At 48.6% G+C, this 23,142-nt stretch overlaps 2 protein-coding genes and 3 non-coding genes across 7 annotated transcripts; 1 reads left to right on the top strand and 4 right to left on the bottom strand.

Annotated features, from left to right (window-relative positions):
- Nucleotides 1–755: 755 nt before the first annotated feature.
- On the bottom strand, nt 756–828 carry TRNAV-CAC (transfer RNA valine (anticodon CAC)). The gene has a single exon. It is a non-coding gene; the product is annotated as a tRNA-Val (tRNA).
- Nucleotides 829–2,695: 1,867 nt separating this feature from the next.
- TRIM41 (tripartite motif containing 41) lies at nt 2,696–12,944 on the top strand. 3 transcript variants are annotated; one of them, XM_063085724.1, is made up of 8 exons: nt 2,696–3,812; nt 7,980–8,075; nt 9,827–10,057; nt 10,600–10,622; nt 10,823–10,950; nt 11,341–11,522; nt 12,110–12,173; nt 12,527–12,944. In XM_063085724.1, the coding sequence occupies exons 1-8, from the start codon at nt 2,988–2,990 to the stop codon at nt 12,604–12,606; spliced, it is 1,629 nt and encodes a 542-aa protein (XP_062941794.1). In that variant the 5' UTR covers nt 2,696–2,987; the 3' UTR covers nt 12,607–12,944. The 3 variants fall into 3 exon arrangements, with proteins under 3 accessions (XP_062941794.1, XP_062941795.1, XP_062941793.1); XM_063085725.1 differs by having other exon boundaries at nt 11,341–11,516; XM_063085723.1 differs by lacking the exon at nt 12,527–12,944 and having other exon boundaries at nt 11,341–12,202.
- An 877-nt stretch (nt 12,945–13,821) lies between these two features.
- RACK1 (receptor for activated C kinase 1) lies at nt 13,822–18,471 on the bottom strand. Its single transcript, XM_063085357.1, has 8 exons — nt 18,243–18,471; nt 17,058–17,229; nt 16,375–16,522; nt 16,034–16,129; nt 15,531–15,641; nt 14,975–15,115; nt 14,329–14,439; nt 13,822–13,933 (listed from the first exon to the last, which is right to left on the bottom strand). The coding sequence occupies exons 1-8, from the start codon at nt 18,349–18,351 to the stop codon at nt 13,868–13,870; spliced, it is 954 nt and encodes a 317-aa protein (XP_062941427.1). The 5' UTR covers nt 18,352–18,471; the 3' UTR covers nt 13,822–13,867.
- LOC134371356 (small nucleolar RNA SNORD96 family) lies at nt 16,688–16,766 on the bottom strand. The gene has a single exon (XR_010022785.1). It is a non-coding gene; the product is annotated as a small nucleolar RNA SNORD96 family (small nucleolar RNA).
- Nucleotides 17,869–17,936, bottom strand: LOC134371369 (small nucleolar RNA SNORD95). The gene has a single exon (XR_010022795.1). It is a non-coding gene; the product is annotated as a small nucleolar RNA SNORD95 (small nucleolar RNA).
- Nucleotides 18,472–23,142: the final 4,671 nt, after the last annotated feature.

Here is a 23,142-nt window from a genome sequence, read left to right on the forward strand (position 1 = left end):
TACTGACTTCTCACTCATTCTACTAGGGCCAGCAGGGCTCTTAGGGCTGTGGACATATTCAACTCCAGGTCTTCCGCGCAGCTGCTGGGATCACCTGTTGTGACCCAGATATAGCGCCTACCGTTAGTGTTGCCGCAGCTGCCGCTGCAAAGTCTTGGTCAGGAGAGTACCGTGTTGCCTTTGTAGCAAAAGTTCCTCTCTCGTTTGTAAAATAATTAAAAAGGATAAAAAGAAAAAGAAAATTAAAGAAAAGAAAAAACCCACCAAACTTGGGGATCGAGCCCACGGTCCTGAGAATAATAGTCTCATACTTTACCGACTGAACTAGCCAGGGAGCTGGGGAGGAGTCAGTTTTCTGTCCCTAGAGACTAAGATCTACATGCAGAAGTGCAGGCATTCTTTGAGAAGTAATTGCACAAGTATTACGGAAAGCATACTGTGCGCTTAGCCCTGTCCTAGGCACTAGAGCCGGAAGATCCGAAGCTTGCAGAGATCCCTAGACAGGAGAGGTGGCTGCACGGACTTCCGATGGAAAGAGCCGGAGATGAGGAAAGGCGTGAGACCTGGATTTACATTGCTAGCATTTATAGGGTGGCTGAGGTGAGCGCGGCTTTGCTGCAGTCCCATTTCGCCGCCTGTTTCTCTGAAACAGAGGGACAGTTAGACAAACACGTCCTTCCTTCTATGCAACAGCCACCTTCTCTGCACGCAGAAGCGTTGAAGACTAGACCAAGGGAAAACAAAAAAGGAAAAGCTGTTTCCGCCCGGTTTCGAACCGGGGACCTTTCGCGTGTGAGGCGAACGTGATAACCACTACACTACGGAAACTGCGGTGACCAACGGCTGACCGGCGTCGTCCTGAAGCTACACAAGGCCGGGCATGGTAGAGTTCAGTAAGCCAGAGTTCCAGTAGGACAGAGGTTCCCTGCACTGGCCGGCTGAGCTTTGTCCACGTTCTATGGCCGGACTTCACCACAGTAGCGCCCGTAGCTCCTGGCAGCCTGGTATAGAGGATCTCACCCACGAGGGCTTGTGGTTTTGGCGTGTCTTCAGAGGCCCCGGACCACCCACTTAGGAAGCACAGCATCCACTGGGAGTTTTCCCACGAAGCCGGAAGCACCTCAAGACCAGGGTAACTTCTATAGCCCAGGCCTGGCATCGCGTAGTGTCCTTCACTCACTGTAGATTCCGTACTCGAAGCGTGGCTCTCTAACTTCTCCCGCATTAAAAACAAACTAACTAACTAACTAACAAACAACTCCCCCCCCCCCACAGAGATATTTAACTAAAACATCAAGTATTATTTCTAATCGCACAAAGAATCTATTTGGCAGAGATGCTCCGGGTACCACAGCAGCATCTTTACTAATACACTTCGGACAGGATTATTTGAAGTAAAATCAATTCCACAAACCCAATTTGAGCCCCTGCTGTTAGACTGGGACTCCATGAAGACACACCTCGAGGTATTTTGGGTGCGGGGCATGAGGGGTGCACAGCTCAGAAAATATTTGTTGAATGAATAGAAGACACTTAGAAAAAACGTGGGTATATATATTTTTTCTTTTTTTTAAGATAAAACATTTGCTTGGTTCAAAATACAAAAGGATACATAACGACAAATACAGAAAAGTGTCCGTCCTAGCCCTGACTCTCAGCCTTCCCAGAGAAACTCCGTTACTAGCATTCTACACACGATGATGATGATCAAGCGTACCTAACCCGTATATAGCTGTACGAGCTAAGCAACGTTCTAATCGCTTTACATGACACTGATTCTCACAAAACCCTCTGAGGCAGGAACTGTAATCCTTGTCTGAGAAAACACAGTAATACAAGGATATCAAGTACACCTAACATCCTCCCCCTCTTTTTTACAGACGGTAGCAGTATATTCTACAGACTGTTCAGCACCTTTTTTTTTTTTTTTTTTTTTTTGCTTAAATACATCTTGAAGAGGTTTCCCTTTTTACAGCTAGAGTGTTCCACTGTGGAATGTGGATGTAACGATTTGTCACCATTCCTTTGCTGATGGGCAGTTAGGGAAGTTCATCCAAATGACCCGACAATGACCGGTTGGCAGTTTCTAAAACGGGTGTAGAAATGCTAACTACAGTCGGGGAGCACGGTTGTTTCTGCCCCCGCCCTCTGATCGGATTTGGAGGGACCCGGAGTCCTCAAACAACAAAGTTCTCCGCCTAGAGAGACCGGAAGTACTTCACAGCGCTCACCGGGGCCGCCCCTCCGTTTCCGGCATCGGCTGTGGGGACCCTTTGCTGCAGTCGTCCGTGCCCGGTGGGTAGGATGGCGCCGGAGCGATACGGTCATAGCATGGAGAACAGACGGCCACCAAATGTTCCCACTGTCCCAAGTTTCTCCCCAGTGGCGGCGGATGGGGGTGGGAGGTCCTGTCCTGCCCGTGTTCCCCGCTCTCCCGCTTCACAGAGACGTGGGCCTCCACCGTCCTAGCCCTCCCTCCCTGTTCCCAAGTGCCTGCTAGAGCGTCCCCTCGCGGTTTCCTGTTGCGGTGGGGCCAGAGAAGGGTGCGGAGAGGGGTGGGGTTGAGGAGAAGGGGCGTAGCACGACCGTGGAGGGAACTCGCGAGCCTCGGTGGTGTGCAAGCGCCGGAAGTGTTGGAGAGAGGCCGGAAGCGAGGGGGTGGGGCCAGGAAGTGAGGAGGGGCGGGGGGTGATGTGGAGGCCAAGGGAGCGTTAGGGCAGATTTGCACTCAGGGCCACCTGAGGGGCTTGGCGGTGGCGCTGATCTCTGTTCTCCCCTTCGCAGAGACACGGTTGTTGTCTGGGAGTAGGGAACTCTGTGGAGGGGTGGGTTGTCGGGAGGACGTTTCTCTGGCTGGGCTAGAGGCAAGGTGTGGAGGAGCAGGGCTGGGGGTGGGACCGGGTCGCCAGGGAGTCTGAGAGGAAAGGTCCCTGTCCCCCTTCCCGCCCCTCCCGCCGCACATCTACACTGGCTGACTGGACACTAAGATGGCTGCCGTTGCCATGACACCCAACCCTGTGCAGACCCTTCAGGAGGAGGCGGTGTGCGCCATCTGCCTCGATTACTTCACAGACCCCGTGTCCATCGGTTGCGGGCATAACTTCTGCCGAGTGTGTGTAACCCAGTTGTGGGGCGGGGAGGATGAGGAGGACAGGGATGAGTTAGACCGGGGGGGCGGGGAGGAGGAGGAGGAGGAGGAGGACGGAGAGGAGGAGGAAGTAGAGGCTGTGGAGGCTAGCGGGGGATGGGACACCCCCATGCGGGAAGAAGACTATGAGGGTGACATGGAAGAGGAGGTCGAGGAGGAAGAGGAGGGTGTGTTCTGGACCAGTGGCATGGGCGGGTCCAGCTGGGACAACATGGACTACGTGTGGGAGGAGGAGGACGAGGAGGAAGACCTGGACTACTACTTGGGGGACATGGAGGAGGACCTGAGGGGGGAGGATGAGGAGGACGAGGAGGAAGTGCTGGAGGAGGACGAGGAAGAGGAGCTAGACCCGGTCACCCCACTGCCCCCACCTCCAGCCCCTCGGAGGTGCTTCACCTGCCCCCAGTGTCGAAAGAGCTTTCCTCGGCGGAGCTTCCGCCCCAACCTGCAGCTGGCCAACATGGTCCAGGTGATAAGGCAGATGCACCCAACCCCTGGTCGAGGGAGCCGTGTGAACGAGCAGGGTATCTGTCCAAAACACCAAGAAGCCCTAAAGCTCTTCTGCGAGGTGGATGAAGAAGCCATCTGTGTGGTGTGCCGAGAATCCAGGAGCCACAAACAGCACAGCGTGGTGCCATTGGAGGAAGTGGTGCAGGAGTACAAGGTGAGAAAGTAAGAGAGGATGGGAGTTTAGTGAAGGTGGAGAGGAAGTACGGGGAGCTGGGGGAAAAAATTTTTTTTCCAAAAAACTTCATGTACTGGTGAGCTGATTCTCCTTATCTAAGCACTTTCTGGAGGTTAGAATGAGAAGGATCCTGTGCACAAACAAAGCAGACACAGTGAAGAAGACCAGGGAAAGCTGACTTACTTAGAGCAAATAGGGCAAAGCCAGTGATGCCAGACCACTGGGTTTCATCTCCTGGAGAGCAGGCCACTGCTGTTTCACACTTCCAGTGTCCCTAAGTGTAGGAGTGCAGGTGACAGGTCCCTAAGGCTTTACCACCAATCTCATTTTCTTCCATGTGGATCATAGTCTGTCCTTGACTGAGACCTCTAGAGATGGAAAGAACTGGGGGCCTCAAAGAACAATGAAGGCTCTGAAGCAGGAGCATGGAAATGACTACTAATGTCAGACCCAAATGCCCTACACTTGCCTCCTAACGGGTTCCCCACCCACCCCATGATATGGCTTGGTTCTCCCCTCAAGGACTCCTGTTGGATCTGCATCAGTCTCGTGTACTGCCCAGAAAAGACAGACTTTTACTTTTTTTACTTTTTAAAATTTTTTTAAAGATTCCTTGTAAGGGGATCCTAACCCTTGACTTGGTGTTGTCAGCACCACGCTTTCCCAAGTGAGCTAACCGGCCATCCCTGTATAGGGATCCAAACCCTTGGCGTTGGTGTTATCGGCACCACACTCTCCCAAGTGAGCCACGGGCTGGCCCAAGAGAGACTTTTAAGTCAGAAGATCTGACTCTGCATTTATTCACTGTCAAGTCTTGGTCAAGTCTCTGAGTGCTTTGAACTTTAATTTCTCCAGGGCCGATAGTTAGTATTTAGTGTGTACAGTATACCAGGCTTGTACCAGGCACTTTTCATGGTCTATCTATCTCATTTAAAATTCAGAACAACCTTGTGAGTTTGATATGTTTTCCATTCTCATTTTTATATTGAGAAATAAAGAGAGGTTTTAAGTACTATACACAGGGGGCCACACAGCTTTAGTAAAAATGATGGACTTGGTTATTACCAACAACTTCACCACCATTTGGATGTCTTTTCTGACATGTGACCTCTTCTTGGAATATGATTCTAAATTGGTTAATGTCTTGCTACCTACTTCTGATCCTGACTCTTCTTCAGACATAGGTAAAGGAAATTTATCTGTGAGAGAGAGAGAGCACAAATAGCACTACTTCAAACTGGATGGATTTGAAGCAGTAGGACCAGCAGGAGGAGAGGGTAGCCTCTCCTCCTTATTTGTTTTATGACGTGTTTCCACACCTCCTGATTCCTACAGTAACTTTATTTAGGTATTGTCATTACCCCAGTTTTAGAGTAAGGTGTCTAGGGCTTCTCAGCTGTGAGTGGCATAGCTAAGACAAGCCATCACCTCATCACATGTAATTCTTTCCACACGGTGATTGTCAAACCTGGCTAAGTGTCAGAATTACTAGGGAGGTTCTCAAAATACACTAGGCCCTACTACTAGAGATTCTGAATCAGTGAGCAGGAGAATCACTGCATTGGTAACATTGCCTGCCTGTTAGGCCCTACATTTTTAAGGGAGTTTGTGAGCTCCTTTTGCCTCAGTTCCTAGTTAACTGTACCCATCACACAATGTGCAGTCACTTTTTTAACAGGAACCTGGGGTGGACTCTCCATGGGCATTCCACCTTTTCTTCTCCACCCTCCTCCTGCAGGACTCCTCCAGGGATCTTCTGAGACTGGATTTTAATTTGTATTAATCATATCTGTTGAATGCCAGCTGCCTGAAAATCCTGTACTAGGTCCTGAAGTGGATGAGGAATTAAAAGAAGTTATAATCACTTTTCTTGATTGGTTTACTGGGATCTGCAATTTGAAAGGCCAGATAGATACATTTAATCTGACATTAACTTATGAGCAAATGTAAATACATAAGTTTTGTTATATAGATCTAATTTGTGTGATTCCCTTTCTGACTTATAGGCTATTTTATAAGTAGATAGTTTATTCCTGTCAGAACATACACTAACTGCACTAGCTTGACACAGTGTTGTTTTGTAGAAACGTTTCTTTATTAAATAGGTAATACACACAAATTATATGTAAAGAAAGCTCCTAAAAGTTAGATGTCCTTGAAAATTTTTCTTTTTTTTTTTTTTTTTTTTTTTTTTTTTTTTTTATAAGAGATGACCGGTAAGGGGATCTTAACCCTTGACTTGGTGTTGTCAGCACCACGCTCAGCCAGTGAGCGAACCGGCCATCCGTATATGGGAACCGAACCCGGGGCCTTGGTGTTATCAGCACCGCACTCTACCGAGTGAGCCACGGGCCGGCCCTTGAAAATTTTTCTTAAATAGTACTCTATTTGGAATTGTGCTTATGGATTTTTTTGTCAATAATTTAGGGAAAATATTAAATAGTAAACTTAAGCATTATAAATTCTGAATGAATGGAGTAGAAATTGTTGACACTACTGTAGAAAAGTAGAAATTAATATCAAAAAGCAAAATTTTGTGTAGTTTATGCTATTTTCATGTTATGGATTGACCATAATTTTATTATTACTGTAGTTTTTGGGTTTTTTTTTTTTTTTTTTTTTTTTAAACAACCACTTATCTTGTGTAACAATTGCACTTTTGCCCTGGTTCAGTAACCTCTTTAGTTCAAGGGTCATTATCAGGAGGATGTCACTGGTAGCTTAAGGCCTAGGTAGCAAATACTTAACATTTACTGATGATTTGCTACATGCCAGACACTGCACTAAGTCTACTATCCATAAGGTAGATTCTATTCTCAGTTTAAGCTGAGGAAACTGAAGCATGGCTTGCCTCACATCACCTAACTGCATTCCTGTTCTGATTAGAGTTTAGGCTTGAGCTCTTCTACCCTGTGTTATCCAAGGAAAAGTAGGGAGAAAGACTAGTAGAAAACATAAAAAAGGAAAAAGCAAATAAATAGGGCTTATTTCACCCATTCTGAAGTCTCTAACATCACTTTAAAGAAAAAGACTTGGCTAGAAATTGTTGGAACACAGAGCTCATGTGCCTATTGGCTGTGAATGTTATAACCTTAAGAAGAGAGGGGTTTTGTTTTTGTTTTCTGTTTAGTAAGTAATTGAGTGGAAGAGAAAGCAGATGGACAGAGAGAAGCATAGAAATTAAAATAAGCAGATCCCTGTACAAGCCAGCCCCTCCAAAAAAACCCTCCAAAAAAAAAAAGAAAGAAAAAATAAGTAAAGTGGGGGCAAGGACCCCACAGTGTCCTGCGGGAGGCATACTTTTAAATTATTTGCCCTGGGAAGTAGTGTAAAAGTTTTATTCTGTGTTCCAGAGGAATTTGAGGGGTGGGGAGGATCACGATCATGGACAGAGGGCTGTTTTTTTGTTTTTTTTTTTGTTTGTTTTCAGGTGGCTGGCCAGTATGGGGATCTGAACCCTTGATCTTGGTGTTATTAGCACCATGCTCTCCAAAGTGAGCTAACTAGTCACCCCTGGGAGCTGGGTTTTAAAGGACAAATGCCTTGGGCCTAGTGGAGAAGGGTAATCCCAGGTAGAGGGAACAGCATGGAATTATACTCAGGAAAATACAAGTAGCTTTATGTGGCTAAACTTAAAAGAGGATCTGTAGAAGAGGTGGGTGTAGGAGGTGAGGCTAGAAATGTAGGGTCAATACAATCATTTGGAAATGATGGAGAACCACTGAAAGATTTTTAACACAGCTGCAAAAGCATCAGAAAAGTATTTAGAGATAAAAGTCATGAGAAGATTGCTTATGGGGGGCAGGGACCAGTTGCAGGAATATTCATATGGAAAGACTCAGTGTGGTGAGGGGCTCAAGTCACGTTTACCCCAACTGTGAGTGTGGGGCTCTGTAGTCGTAAGGATCTCACCTTTAGAAAATATACACAGGGCTTCCGCATGTGAGTACAGGGAGGATTGTGGGCCTTTGTCATCACCCAAGAGAAGAGAGGGGAGGAAGGGTGTAAGATGCTCATTTGACACCTGTGGTGGGGGGATCAGGCTTTGAGTCCCAACCCACTGTAGGGAGGGTTGGAGAGTGGGCTTTGGAGGGGCAGGTGCCTCTCCCATCCCCCACTTTAACCTTCCTTTTCTCATTCCTTCAGGCCAAACTGCAGGGGCACGTGGAACCACTGAGGAAGCACCTGGAGGCTGTGCAGAAGATGAAGGCCAAAGAGGAGAGGCGTATGACAGAGCTGAAGGTTGGTGAATGTCCATGACAGGGGCTGACTGGTTCTGTGGTCAGGCAAGAAAGATGGGCTGCCTGTTTTCACAAGTGGTGACTAGATCTCCTGAAGAGAGGACAGCCGAGGCGTGGAAGAGGAGAGGAGTAGACACCTTTCCAGGGTCCTGAAAGAGGGGCCTTAGAAGGTCAGGAAGCATGTTTGTTCCAACGTTCTAAAATGTAGTAAAAACTGAAACCTGGCTTGGACAGGTTGGGTGCCTGGCCCAACGCTTCAGAGCAAGGCTTTCTACCCAGACACCTAACCTCAGACCCCGTGCTCCACACTGCTGTGCCCACCCATAGCACCTCTCACAGAAGCCCCAGTTCCTGGGAAGCTTGCTTTATCCTGGGAGGGGGCCGAGGTGTTTAAGGTAGGGGAGGATTTAGTGAATGTTTGCATTGTAAAGACCTAATATCTCCTAGTCCAGTGTTTCTCAGCCCTTGCTTACTCCTCCCCAAGGAGTCTTTTTAGATTTTTTTTCTCTAATTCCCACCCCCCACCCCCTGCCTGTTTTTGTAAGGCTAGCCAGGCCCCACTGTAAACTTCAGAGACCAAGCCAGGACATCCTCTCTCTCCCTTTCCCGCCTCCCTACCTGGCCAGTGGCTGGGCCTTGCCACTTCCCAGGGTCCATGATCATCGCAGCCTACACGTCTTAATGTAACTGCAAGTCATTGAGTGGGGGAATCTGAGTCTGGGAGTTGGGAGTTATCCTGCCTCTGGCCAGCTGCCCAAGTTGATACTTTTGGGCTCTCTCTGGGGTGCAGAGAAGGTATGCCAGGATCTGAGTGTCACTGCGGCAGAGAGTGAAACTGACTGTGGTGGCTGCTTCCTTCTCCCACCTGGCCAGCCAGGACCTCCCTCCCCACTCTGGCCGGTTACTCTTTGTCTGGAGAATGTCTTCAGCTGACGGTAACTGGGTGAAAAGCATGCCTACCACCCAGGGTAGCCCAGCCTGAGCAAATGGGATGGGACTGGGCAGGAGTTTTTTTCTGTTGTTACAGGATATTAAGTATCTACATAATATTCTTAATCTTGCCTCTTGGACTACAATGCAGAAAATATTTACTATATGGACCTTTACGAAAAAATTTGACAGCTCCTGATCTCTAGAGGGTTTGGGTAACTCTTCTAATGTCACTGTGACTGGTAGTACAGTCAGGACCCTAATTTCATGTCTTGATTCCTGAATTCTTTTATTTGTTCATTTCAAAAAAAATTCTTACCAAGGGCTTACTCTGGTTGGTGCTATGCCAGGGTCTGAGGACACTGTGGCAAAGATATACCTAGCTCCTTTCAGTGGAAGCTTATGATGCAGTAGAGAAGGATGTTAAAAGATATTCCACTGTAAACATAGCATTTCAAATATTATATATGCTATGAAGAGATAGTGATATGTATGAGGATGGTCCTAATTTAGATCTGGAGGGGAAGGAAGGCTTCTCTTGGAATATTTAAGCTTAGACCTGACTGGTGAGTCAAGTTAGGAGGAGATGTTTTCTAAACCGAGCTTGGTGAGTTTGGGAACAGTGTGCCAGGAATATGGGGGTGGTGCCTGGTGAGGCCAAGAGGTGGGGAAGGAGACGGGGGCCTCTTTCCACTCCCAGGTCTTTCTTAGACCTGGGGAATATAGGGCTCCTTGCCTTGAGTTGAGAGGCAATAGTGGGAAAACTGGTTTATCTTCCTCTGTGTTGACTTTGTATCCACCATCCCCTTTGCATCATCGTAGAGCCAGATGAAGTCAGAGCTGGCAGCTGTGGCCTCAGAGTTTGGGCGGCTGACACGGTTTCTGGCTGAAGAGCAGGCAGGGCTGGAGCGGCGCCTCCGAGAGATGCATGAAGCCCAGCTGGGGCGTGCAGGTGCAGCAGCCAGCCGCCTGGCAGAGCAGGCCACCCAACTGAGCCGCCTGCTGGCTGAAGCCCAAGAGCGGAGCCAGCAAGGGGGCCTGCGGCTACTCCAGGTGAGCGGTGTCCCCCTTCTGTCCATAGCTCCTTTCCCCCCGACTCCCCAGCACGCTGTTTGCTGTGTCAGACGGTGCTTACAACAAACACCTGTCCAGAGTCGCCTCTTTTCTCACTGGAAGGAACCTACAATTATTGAAACTGAAGATCAAAAACATTTTTTTGAGGTTGGAGACAGAGTTAGTGAGGAATGTAGCATGTGTTTCCATTACACCCAATGAAAAGAAAGACAATTCAGTTGCAGAAAGAGGGGTTTAAATGAGAGTTGAGGAAAGAATTTTTCACAGTGACATCCTGAAAAATGACCAAGTCATATTCTGAAAATTTTATTACTGGGCTTAATGCAGGATGAGTTAGGTATAGTGTTTGAGATGGATGCATGTTTGTTAAGGGCCTTGAGGGTGCTGCTTCTCTCTTCCTGTTCAAGTTCAGTCCTTTGGCTGGAGATTGGGGGAATGGAGCTATACCTGTGCAGCTGACCTTCTTTTTGTTTCTTTCTCCCTCCTTTTTTTTTTTTTTTTTTTGTTTCTTTTATTTCCAGGACATCAAGGAGACTTTCAATAGGTGTGTTCCCACTCTTTACCCTTCGTGACCCACTGGCATCTGATTCCCCATCCCTGCCTCTCTTGGGTATCCCTCTCCTTTCCTTCCTTCCCGAGGACCTGTGTTTCTGCCTCCTGGACCCTCCTCTCCTTCCCCTCAGCTTCTGCTCTTCCCTCTGGGAATATCATGGTCCCACCCCCTGCCCGGTCCCCTTCCTCCAGGTGTGAAGAAGTACAGCTGCAGCCCCCAGAGGTCTGGTCCCCTGACCCATGCCAACCCCATAGCCATGACTTCCTGACAGATGCCATCGTGAGAAAAATGAGCCGGATGTTCTGTCAGGCTGCGAGAGGTAGGGAGGTCACCTGTACGACCTTCCTTTGCCTTTCCCTTCATGGACCTGAGATTGGGTTCTGAGGGAAGTTGGGTCGGGATGGGGGGGCTCTGAGATGGAACAGAAAACAGGTACGCCACTCTGAGGTTTTAAGCCAAGAGTAGTTTCTGTGGGCACGTTGTGAGGGTGGAGTGGCAAGAAGAGCCAAGGCCAGAGGAAGACCTGTCAGGTGCCCTGGGAACAGGGGTGGGGAAAGAGGTGGAGCCCACAGGAACCTGCTCCTGGCCTCTAGGATGGTGTGGGCAGCTGGATGGAGGGATTATAGAGAAAAGGCTAAAGCTGTGGAATTGGCTTCTGATGAGGAACAGTTGTTCCAGCCCTGGCATATTTGTCCTCCCCCCTCCCAAGTGGACCTGACGCTGGACCCTGACACGGCTCACCCAGCCCTGATGCTGTCCCCTGACCGCCGGGGGGTCCGCCTGGCAGAGCGGCGGCAGGAGGTTGCTGACCATCCCAAGCGCTTCTCAGCCGACTGCTGCGTACTGGGGGCCCAGGGCTTCCGCTCTGGCCGGCACTACTGGGAGGTAGAGGTGGGCGGGCGACGGGGCTGGGCGGTGGGTGCTGCCCGTGAATCAACCCATCATAAGGAAAAGGTGGGCTCCGGGGGGTCCTCTGTGGGCAGCAGTGATGCTAGCTCCTCCCGCCACCACCATCGCCGTCGCAGGCTCCACCTGCCCCAACAGCCCCAACAGCCCCTGCTCCAGCGGGAGGTGTGGTGTGTGGGCACCAACGGCAAACGCTACCAAGCGCAGAGCTCAACAGAGCAGACACTACTGAGCCCAAGTGAGAAACCACGGCGCTTTGGCGTGTACCTGGACTATGAGGCTGGGCGCTTGGGCTTCTACAATGCAGAGACTCTAGCCCACGTCCACACCTTCTCGGCTGCCTTCTTGGGCGAGCGTGTCTTCCCTTTCTTCCGCGTGCTCTCCAAGGGCACCCGTATCAAGCTCTGCCCTTGATCAGCCTACCACCTGCAAGGGCCCCTCTGGTCAGCAGTGGAGGGTTGGGTGGTGGTGGATGGCCCGTAAGTTTGGGGGCTCAAAGGCCCCCTCCCACTGTTTGTTACTGCGTTGCTTCCCACTCCCCCTTGACCCCAGGCCCCTGCTTCTCCCTCTAGGAGCCTAAAGAACCCTCCTGGCCTCCAGCTCGGCCTTCTGTCATCTACTATGTCTGTCCAACAGGTCTGCATGGGTCCCTGATAATGAGAACAGCTTCCTCATCTTCCCTGTTTGCCTAGGCCCAGTCTGCCCTGGGGTCTGAGTAAGGGATTCGGGGAGACTAATTTTCATATCTTAACTTCCTTTTCCCTACCCCTGCTCTTCAACCTTTATGTCAGTTCTGAGGCTGGAGTGTTTGGCAAGACTCTGTCCTCATTCTAATTCCATTATCTAGTGCAAATTTTAGCTAAGGAATTTGGAAGCTGTTAGGGGGAAGCAGGCTGGGCAAAAGGGTAGAGCGGGTAATAAATGTCTACTCTTGTGGGGAAGGAGGGATTCTAAACTCTCCTTCCATCCCCAATTTTCTACCTCCATAGACCGGCCAGAATTTAGCTTCAGTGAAAGATCTGGAATGGTCAACATGATTGAAACTACATACCATTACATCACCCAATAAATTATTTTCTCCCCACTTCCTTTTCCCAGCACTCAACCTAGAAGCAAGTCTGTTCCCACCTTACCCCTCCAGGTCTTTCCCCTTTGTTCAGTGGAGTTTCTTTTGTCAGTTTCCAGCCTCTCCACGCCTTTAGTTCCATTTGAAAAGCCCTGATGGGGAGCCTGGGGACAGGGGTTTGGGCCCCTGGGAGAACCTTGGGTGTAATCTATTTTTCTAGTAACCCCTTGACTTGTCACTTATCACCTTTTGTCCTCTGCTGTGATGGCTGAGGTGAATTCATGTTCTTGGGGAAAAGGGATGGTGGGTTGTGTTGTGGAAATAAAATGTTTATTTGCTTCTTTTGTGGAGTCCATTCCTTCAGATGGGCACAAAGTGAGGACACAACTCAGAAGAAATTTGATTTCCTTCTTCCCCACAGTAAGCCAGTCCTAGTAAATGAGCCAACTGGTTAATTGCACCTCTTCAAGACACCTCCTTTTGCACCCATCACACTGATCAGTGTTCTCATCAGGCAAGGATACTGTTTCAACAGTGACTAGGACACAAATCCTCCCCCCATTTGAATACTCCACTTTGTTTATTGGCACCTAGTTCTTTTTTTTTTTTTTTTTTTTGGCTTTTTCGTGACCGCACTCCCAGTGAGTGCACCGGCCATTCCTATATAGGATCCGAACCCACAGTGAGAGCGTCGCTGTGCGCCACGGGCTCGGCCCTGGCACCTAGTTCTTGAAGATCACTTGCCACTTCCTTTCTAACCACTGAGGTTTTCCCAAGAATCTCAACATCCCTGGCTTGCGAGGCCAGGGCATAGGAAGCTTTCTGAATTGTTTTTACTTTTGAAGGAATGGCAAAATTCATCTCTGTTCAGTTCTTTCTTATGTGTTAGGAGTTGGACCTGAGGAGTCTGCTGTTCTTAAATTGACTGCAACCACTTTGGAATAATCAGTCCCTTTCCCTCAAGAAGTTTCCCTAGGCTTAAGGTAGGCCCTAACTGATGGGGAAAGTTGGAGAAACTTGCATATAACTTCCCATAAACATCACATCTGATGTTACATTTACTGATACTTTACCTTTCCTCCCCAGAGCCTTGTTTAGTTGGTCCACATATTTCATTACCCTGCTTCTAGTTTACCAATGCATTAGCTGAAGACTTCTTAACTTGTAAGCACAGGCTGTAGCATTTTTGCTTATCAGAGGAAAAACACTTTCTAAAAGTTAGAAAGCCAGTTTTTTTTTATTTCTAAAGCTCTGCCATAAATTTCTAGCGGGTGCCAATGGTCACCTGCCACACTCGTACCAGATTGTCTGTATAGCCAGCAAAGAGAGTCTGCAAGGGAGAAATGACAATGATAGGTCATGTCAAAACCACAAACTCTGCAGTCCCACTAGCACAGCAAAGACAACAGTTCTTTAAACCCCACTCTTAAGCACCAGATCATGTATTTCTAGAGAAAAAAGCCGGTGATAAGGATGAACTGGTTAAGTTGATCAAGGCAGTTACCATCGCCCTCCAGATCACAATCTTCCCTGCAATGCAAGAATATGTACTCTGCATTCACTGGCATGGCTAACTAGGCCATTCTAATCAACCTGGCTAATCTTTTGTCATTTTAACATTATGTCAAAGACACTGGTCTTGTACCTGACAGACTAGACATACTAACAGCAAACAGAGGGAAGAAAGTTTAAAGCTAGGTCACCTTAGAGGACAGATCCACTTACCTGGCCATCAGCAGACCAGGCCAGAGAGGTACACTGGGGTGGCTCTGCCTTGCTGCTGGTACTGATAACTTCTTGCTTCAGTTCATCTACAATGATCTTGCCCTCCAAATCCTGAGTAACAGGGTAAAACCAGGGTAAAGACACTTGTAACACTTTTACACCAGACACTTACCCAGAACAGAAGTCCCCTCTCAAAAGCCCCTTTATAACCTGATTCTCAATAGTGAATGATTGCGCCCCCTAGGGGACACGTGGCAATGCCTACAGGCATTTTTAGTTGCCACTACTGGGGTGAGGGGTGTGGTTTTGCTACTGGCGTCTTGTGGGTGGATACCAAGGATGCTGTTAAATATCCTATAATGCACAAGACAACCCTGCACAACAAAGAATTACCCAGACCAAAATGCTGAGGTTGAGCAAGCTGCTATACACTATAATCCCCTTTAGTAGACAAATGTCTCCCACCACTGCATGTCCTAATCCTGGGAAATTTTAACCTTCCTGGGTCTCTATCAACACCTTGATGGTTAGCCATTTGTTCCAGAAGCTGACTTGGCAATGACTCAGATGGCAATACAGTAGTCACAACAGTGGCAGGGCTCACAGCACAGCCAGGCACTCAGTTTGAACTATAGCTCACACTTACCCAGATTTTGATGCTGGGGCCCGTGGCAGCACACAGCCAGTAGCGGTTGGGGCTGAAACACAGGGCATTGATGATGTCCCCACCATCTAGTGTGTAAAGGTGCTTGCCTTCGTTGAGATCCCAAAGCATGGCCTGGCCATCCTGGGCAGACAAATAAGGTGAGTCAGGGCAATGTGACCTCTTCTGGATGTCAGTCCCACCCATCTCAAGATTCTTACCTTTCTCCCAGTACCCTGGGCTTTTTGAAAGCTAATGACTTAGGTATCAATACTTATTTCTGTATGCCCCTTCCTTTAATGCAGGATATCCCACTGATCCTGTTGCCTCTGATAACTTATAAATCACTACAGTCAGTTCTGAAAACACAGAAAACAATCTTTTTCATCTAATTATACCTTAACTATGTCACTTTCAGAAAGTGATCTTAAGAAACATACTCTTGGATTGCTACACCTCATTATCCTAAATCAATCTGGTCAATGTCAAAGACACTGGTTAAGTATTCTTTCTATGGTACTCTCCTCTATTGAGTAGGAGACTGCTGGCCCCCAAATACCTTGCCTCCAGAAGCACAGAGGGATCCATCTGGAGAGACAGTCACAGTGTTCAGATAGCCTGTGTGGCCAATGTGGTTGGTCTTCAGCTTGCAGTTAGCCAGATTCCATACCTACAGATAGGTGGGGTTCATAGGTGAAAAGAACCTAGCTCAGACCAGCTAGGGTCAGGAAGATTCAGATCCCCTTTCTAGAAAAAGGCATGGCACCTTGTTTAAAAGCATTCCTGGACAGGGGAAGCCATTTATTCTATCAGTAACAAAAAAGAAAGGTTAAATAAGGAACTGTCTTTGTCACTTAAGGCCAACTGATATTAAAATAGGTACAAAAAGCTGTGTACAATTAGGTACTTCAGACCAAAAATCAAAAGCTAATGGCCTCTAATGAGAAAAAAGGAAAAAAGTCAACCGAGGGAATCTGCAGAGCTTTCAAAGTTGGAGCCTACGACCACCAGGGAGCACATTTTGGCTTGTAAAGGCCCTGTGTGCCCTGGCTTGAAGCTCACCTTCACCAGCTTGTCCCAGCCACAGGAGACGATGATAGGGTTGCTGCTGTTGGGTGAGAAGCGGACACAAGACACCCACTCTGAGTGGCTCTCATCCTACAAAGAATGGAAAGGAAATAAAGGAAAAAAACCCTGTCCCATGAAGCTCTAGACTGCAACCCCTCCCACCTAGTGGGATGGATGTTGGCTCCCTGGCATTTGCATCCCCAGAACCTGAATCTTTAAGATCCACAGAAATCACTTTACATTCCAGAAAGGACTTAAACTCACCACATAAGGTGAAGTTAAAAGAGTGGGAGAGAATCTTTAACATGTGCTGTCTGCCTATGCTTTCACTTTACCTGGACAGTATATTTGCATACACCCAGAGTATTCCACAACTTGATGGTTTTATCTCGGGATCCAGAGACAATCTGCCGGTTGTCAGAGGAGAAGGCCACACTCAGCACATCCTTGGTATGGCCTACAAATCGTCTAGTGGTGGTGCCCCTGAGAGGGAGAACTTGGTCATTCTCTTGACAGACTTTGCAAACATTCTCCTTCCACAGTCAGATTGTTTTTCTGGCCTTGTCCCTGTCCCAGTGGGCCACATTACTCACAACCCTGGATGTGGCTCTGATTCCAGCAAGCCCTTGGCTTGAGTATATGCCAGAGAATCCCTTCAGAATTGCAGGACATGTCCTCACTTCCGCATGGGCATTGGCTGACAATGTCGTCTGTCATCACCAGGATCCTCCATTACACCTACCACTGACAACTCAGAACAGAGCTTTCAAGATAAAGCATGTTCAAACTGTTACCTACTCCAAACTGCTGTACCTGGCAACAATGTTCAACCAGACCACACCTTAGCAATTCTGAGTAACTAAATCACAGCCAGGAGGAAGGCTGACCAACTGCAACTATCTGCCTTACAGTTCCCAGATGGACCTGACTGCCCTGGGAAACCACCTCTCAACTGCATCTACCTCATTTTGGCCTAAATTTTACCCAAGGCCCCAGAGCTAAGTGAGCAGCTACTTGCGTTGTTAGATCCCAGAGGCGTAGGGTCCCATCCCAGGAGCCTGAGAGGGCAAACTGGCCATCTGAGGAGATGACAACATCACTAACAAAATGGGAATGACCCCGCAGAGCACGCTGCGGGATGCCGTAGTTGGTCTCATCCCTGGTCAGCTTCCACATGATGATGGTCTTATCTAAGAGAAGGAAAAACAGAGAAGGAAAACCAGTGAGGAAGCCCGCAACACACTTGCTGACCTACCAAACAATTCAGGATGTCCCAAGGTTACAGGTGGGTTAACAAGATGACAAATTAAGACACATAAGTGGGGAGGGGAACTGCAGGCTATAAAAGCAGTTACTAGCCACGGTTGAATAACTTATTACCCCAGAATAAAGAGGCAGGTAGAGAGCTAAACTGTACCATGAGAAGTTAATTCAGGTGCAAGAGATTAGGGACAACCTTTCCTGAGATTCAGACTAATTCAACATCTATATTGTGTTTTATCTGACGTCTAATGCAACAACACAGCAGCACGGGTGCAGGATGAGTAACTGGGGTAATTAATGCTGGAAAAGTCACTTTACAGGCTACAGGATTGGATGCTTTCACTGAAACATGTCCCAGTCAAACAAACTTTCCGATTCAGTGTCAGACGTGATCCCGGCGTCAATTTTTAATAGTGTGGGAGCAAACGGAAGACACAAGAAGCCTCAAAACGTAGTGAAGTACAGAGGAAATTAGAAAGAGCAGGCGAACGGGTTTAAGTCATGAGACCACAACTCCACCCCACCCCGCAACCCACTCACTCTCCAACGAGTTGGGGGTCGGGCGGCAGCTCAGAAACAGCCTCTGGGTTTCAGCATGGACACTCAGATGGCATGTTGGGATCATCACCGCCCCGCCCGGCCCATAGGCCCCTGCGCGCACTTAGCCACACCAGTGGGGGAGTGGGCAAGAGATAAAAAAATTTAAAAAGTCCACAACCCTCCAAAACTCCTAGCAGCCACAGCCTGTTCTATGTCTCGGCGTCATCATCTGCAAAGTGGGATCCCCCAGGTTGAGGCCTAGGCTTGGGTCTGCACTCCCCAACTCACATCTGGCTGAGAAGTCTGCTGGGCCCGCCAACCCGCCAGCCACGCGACACGACAAATTCCCAGTTCCTCCCGCCCCCCACCCCGGTCTCCTGCTCCGGACTTTAGCCCGTACCTCGAGAAGCGGACAGTATCATGTCCGGGAACTGCGGGGTGGTAGCGATCTGGGTTACCCAGCCGTTATGGCCCTTGAGGGTGCCACGGAGGGTCATCTGTTCAGTCATGGCGGCGGCAGGTGTGGGTGTCGCCCCTGCGACGAGGATGGAACCAGATAGCTCAGAGAGACGAGCAGCACAAGAGAACACACCGTGGCCCTGAAGAGAAAAAGAAGGAGCAACTCTCCCCGGAACCGGAAATGCCGGCCCCGGAGTAAAATGGTGTCCCCCTGGTTCACTTCCGCCCAACATGGCGGCGCCCTGGTAGCTCACAGGGCGGGTTGAAATCGCGTTTCGCGGTCCCCTCCCTCACGCAACATAATTTGGCAGCGCGTTCAAATTCATTCTGAAATCAACACTACCAGGTGTTTAAAAAGGGTCCTCATAGGATGGTTACAGTGTGACGCAGAAGCGTAAAAGGAGTGTACGGCACATTCCCATAAGGATCACCTGAAGGCTTCTCGGCCCCTATGTGGCATGTAGCATAGCGTGAGCCCTGCCCTTTCCGCTTGGTGCCTCCGAAGGCTTAATTTTGAGTTGAACACTGAGTAATGATGGGCAACTTGAAAAATATGGTATTAAAAAATTTTGCAAACCAGTGTGATTTCCCAGTGTCTTAGTTTCAGAGTTAATGTTGATTTCATTACGGAGTAAATTTTAAAATTGTAGCTGCTGCTTTGTCTCTTACATTGAAGGGAGATATCCTTGTTTGAGCATTCTTTTTTTTTTTTTTAAAACAACAAAGCTATTGTTGGAGTGAGCAGGACTGAAGCCACATTGGGACCTAAAGCTGCCTGGGCTGCAGGTGGGGGAGGATTTTTAAAAGGACAGTTTTTTTTCCTTCACTCTTGCTTCCCATCGCCCAACTTTCTTATCTCGCTTGCTAAGTAGGAAAACAAGGCCGAGAAGCTAATTAGTACTTTGCAAAGCTAACAGTTCTTTCTTTGAAACTTGTAGAGTTTTGAGAAATGATCAAGGCCAAACGACTGGAAGCTGACCTTGGGCACCAGCCAAGTACACTGGCGCAAATCAAAATCATGCACGGTCTTGAGATAACAGCGAAGATGAGAACAGAAACCAGATGAGGCCTTGGCAAGACCTTGTATCTGACTCACAGACATGGACCCCTCATAACTCACATCTCCTTCTCATCTGCTTTTCACCTCCTACATTCCATTTCCTCAACCTTTCCTTTAAAACCCCCTCAGTAAATGTAAATCTTTGAGATGGGATAGCCTACCATCTCCTTCAGCTGAATACATCTGCTTTTCTAACACCAACCATTTGACTTCTGAGGTTTTTTTCTTTCCTTTTCAAAGGGGTGGTCAGCCAGACCTGAATCCAGTAACACTATCATTAAATTATCTGCTTGTGATAAAATCCAGCCATTGTCAGATATGAAAGTTACCGCGATTGTAGAGTGTGTTTGAGTATGTATGTGTCTGTTTCCTTTTGCTATAACCTCTTTTACTAAAGTTCTAACCCTTGAATTGCTAATTGGAGGAGGGAATGACCTCTTTTTTAAACTATCATGGTATTGATCATCTGCTAAAACATGACCAAACTGACACCATTTTGCTTCATCAGGCAGAAAAAATGTATCTTTGCTGATTTTTTTGAAATATTTTTAGAAAATATTTTTGTGAAATAATATATTCCTGAATTATTAATGCATTCCTTCTAAAAATAATTTGTTATGGTAATATAGACTTATTTCTTCTGTTGGTTACAGTTCATTTTTTGAAATGGGGACCTTCATTTATTTTAGATTTTCAAAATTGAGCTTCCATGAGGCCTAAAATAAAATAGGTTAAACATTACCAAAGGTATTTTGACCTGTTTAAATACCTTCTTTGCAACCCACTTACATTTTTTGGCATTAAAAACCTCACTACTTAATTGACCTTATCAGTCCCACTCCTTCCCTGAATTCTTCAGCCATAAATTTTGGCCTGGACTTCTGGTTCTTGAAAGATCTTTCTCTTTTACTTTGAGCTTGTAATTTATATTTGAGAAATGCTGAATCAGAACAATTGACCTCTGTAAGAAAAAAAAATATTTTCAAATAAACTTTAAAACCACGGTCAGGTGAACTATCAAATCCTTAACAGATCTCCAGGCCCAGAAGGCGGCGCTTTTCTCAAGAGATTTATACTCTGATGGTGTTCAGTGAGGCATTCCAAGTCCAGAAGGACTTAGTACAGTCAGGCCTAAGGCAGGGGAGGGTTATGGAGTGGAAAAACTATGGAAGAACTAAACACTGGCCTGTGTGTTGCTACATGGCCAACCCATTCCGGCCTATGCTAGAGCATGGAGAGTTCTTGCAAAAACTGAAAGACTGAGGGGAAAGACCTCTGGGTTCTGACTTCTGGAGATTCCAATCGAAAGCGTGACCACTCCACAGAAAAACCCATGGGCCTGGGGGTCCAGGTGTGCCCTGAAGGAGGTGCCCCCAGACAGGAAGCAGTGTTAAAAGGATACCTGGCTGCCTGTCGCCTTTCCACTCAACCACATGGCGTGTAAATACGTAATTCCTCCCATTCTCACACATCCCTGACATTAAGAGACAGTACTGGCAGCATCCCACTCATATGTTTTTTTAAAGGGGTGGGGACAGATCAGGATGATAGCAGCCACTAAGATCTATGCAAAATAAATGGGGTATTGGACAGAAGTATTTACTTTTCTATTTGTAACACGTATTAATCTTAGTTTCTCATCTTTGAAATGAGATTGGAAATAATATTGATACCTACCTCACATGGTGGTGTGGAGAATAAAGGAGTAAATGGGTAAAGCGACCAGAACAATGCCTGGCAGAGTAAATGTTATGGAACTTAGCGAGCACCTCTTAGGTACCAGGCTCTGTACCTTAGGTCTGCGGGTACAGCTGTGAACAAGACAGACTGGGACCCCGGTTGTTGTTTGTTTGGTTGGGTTTTTTTTGTTTTTTTGTTTTTTGGTTTTTTTGCAGTTTACATCCTATGGTGGGTGAAAGGAGATTAAAGGGGACGATTGGAGTAAAGATACACGGATATGTGGGAGAGAGCCCTGTGGGTATATGGAGGAAGAAAGTTTCAGTCGGAGGGAATAGTTAACCCAAAGGCCCTGAGCTGGAGTGTCTGAGGAGCCAAGGACAGAGCAGTGAGATGGAGGTGGGGGGCAATGACTTAAGGCCTCACAGGCTTGGGGAAAGACCTTGGAAGTGCATGCCAGAATGCATGAGGGAGGGAAGGCAGAAGTCAGGCAAGGGGTAGTGGCAAAACTGCCGCAGGTTGTGGCCACCCAGGTTTGCGGGGAAGGCCAGGATCCCTACAGACCACTTGCTCTCCTGGTCTCTGCAGACTGCCCTGCCTTCCCCCGCAGTCTCCTTGGGGTTCCGCAGGTGCTGTCCTGGCTGTGCTCCTCCACAGCCTGATGAACGTCCTCTTAGGGCCCCAGGCTTGTACATCACGTTTCCTTGGCACGCTCAACAGGCTGCCCTTTCGTTTTTCCAATACTGAACCTACCCACGTGCTTTGTTTCTCCAGTGGTCATGAAAGACCCCTTCCTTCATCCACCTCGATAACCAGCTCGCTGTCCCCCGACCCCGGTCACGCCAGCGCCTCCCTGGCTCCTCCGCACAAATGGAGGGTGAAGGACTACACCCGCCTCTTCGTGTGGACTGAGATCCCCTGGTGAGGGGATTCCCTGGCTGTCGGGACTATAAACTCGGAGAATTTCCAATCTCCCTTCCATCCCCTGCTAACATCGGCACTCAGTCACACCGTTACATTTTTTTCTTTTTCGAGAAACCTCATTCTGCTTTTTTCTTGAACTTTGGAATCAGCATCCCTGAGATATTGCCGGGAGTCCAGTTTAAGAGAAAGTCACCCCCTGCCCTCCTACCCCCAAGACGCCTCACGCACGCGCAAGGACTATACTTCCCGCACTGCTCCTTGGAGGTCAGCGAGGCCAGCCCCGCCCTCCCCCGGCTCGGCTCGCGCCCGACCCCTCCCCGCGTCCTCCCTCGCCCCGCCCAGGGGCTGCCAGCTTCCCCGCCTCGGGAGACCGTGATCCAGACCGAGACCCAGACCCAGACCCAGACAGCGGAAGGCGGGCCCGCGGAAGGAGCTGTCCGCGGCTTCATCCAGCGCCCAGACATTTCTTTATAAGAGACGATTGTGGCAGCCCTCCAGCCCCCTCGGGGGCCATGGGGGGAAAGCCGAGTTTTGTCCTGAAGCCCACCTGGACCGAGATGACAATGCCAGCCAGAGGAAAGGGAGAAATGGAATGTATGGCGCACTTTCCCGACGACCAGACCCTGCAGGTTCGGGCTTTCCCTAGGAGTTTTCCTTAACCCCCGCCCCTCCACCTCCTTGTGGGGGATGCCGGCAGGCCACAGTTGCCACCAAAGTAAAATCACGAGCCGAAGGAGTGGCCCCGATCCTGGGGACCACTTCAGATGTAGCTTGAGGCTGGCACGGGTGGCGCGGCCGTCTTTCCAGCTCTGCAACCATCTGGAGTTGAGTACCATCTCGCCTGCTTCCCTCAGGGGCACCGCAGCTGCCGGCCTGCGCAAACGCGCCTGGCTCGGGCCGGGGCCTCATCTCTCCAGAAAGAATCCCTGCACTGACTCCCGGTCAGCACAGGGAGCTTGGTCCCTTTCAGCAGTGACGTCTTTCAGCTGCAGGTCCAGTGTGAGAATCCGCCGCGCCCCTCCCACAAGAAGTGCCTGCGTGGGCTGGGCTCTCAGGGTGAGGCCTTTTCTCCAGCCTCATAGAGGTGAGAAGTCTGCTTGCTGGAGGAACCCATCTGACTTGTGGGGGAGAACTCAGAGGCCAGTGAAAGAAAAGTGAGCCGAGGATGCGGTTACCGTTC

Source organism: Cynocephalus volans, chromosome 2 (assembly GCF_027409185.1).
Source record: "Cynocephalus volans isolate mCynVol1 chromosome 2, mCynVol1.pri, whole genome shotgun sequence".
Lineage (NCBI taxonomy): Eukaryota > Metazoa > Chordata > Mammalia > Dermoptera > Cynocephalidae > Cynocephalus > Cynocephalus volans.

What these genes read in the sequence shown, in the direction of transcription:
- TRIM41 (XM_063085723.1), top strand. Translation starts at nt 2,988, where the DNA reads ATGGCTGCCGTTGCCATGACACCCAACCCTGTGCAGACCCTTCAGGAG. An exon ending in GGCGTATGACAGAGCTGAAG is followed by an intron (nt 8,076 to 9,826) that starts GTTGGTGAATGT and finishes GCATCATCGTAG; the next exon opens with AGCCAGATGAAGTCAGAGCT. An exon ending in GGGGCCTGCGGCTACTCCAG is followed by an intron (nt 10,058 to 10,599) that starts GTGAGCGGTGTC and finishes TTTTATTTCCAG; the next exon opens with GACATCAAGGAGACTTTCAA.
- RACK1 (XM_063085357.1), bottom strand. Translation starts at nt 18,351, where the DNA reads ATGACTGAACAGATGACCCTCCGTGGCACCCTCAAGGGCCATAACGGC. An exon ending in GCTGGGACAAGCTGGTGAAG is followed by an intron (nt 15,642 to 16,033) that starts GTGAGCTTCAAG and finishes ACCTATCTGTAG; the next exon opens with GTATGGAATCTGGCTAACTG. An exon ending in CCTGGTCTGCTGATGGCCAG is followed by an intron (nt 13,934 to 14,328) that starts GTAAGTGGATCT and finishes TCTCCCTTGCAG; the next exon opens with ACTCTCTTTGCTGGCTATAC.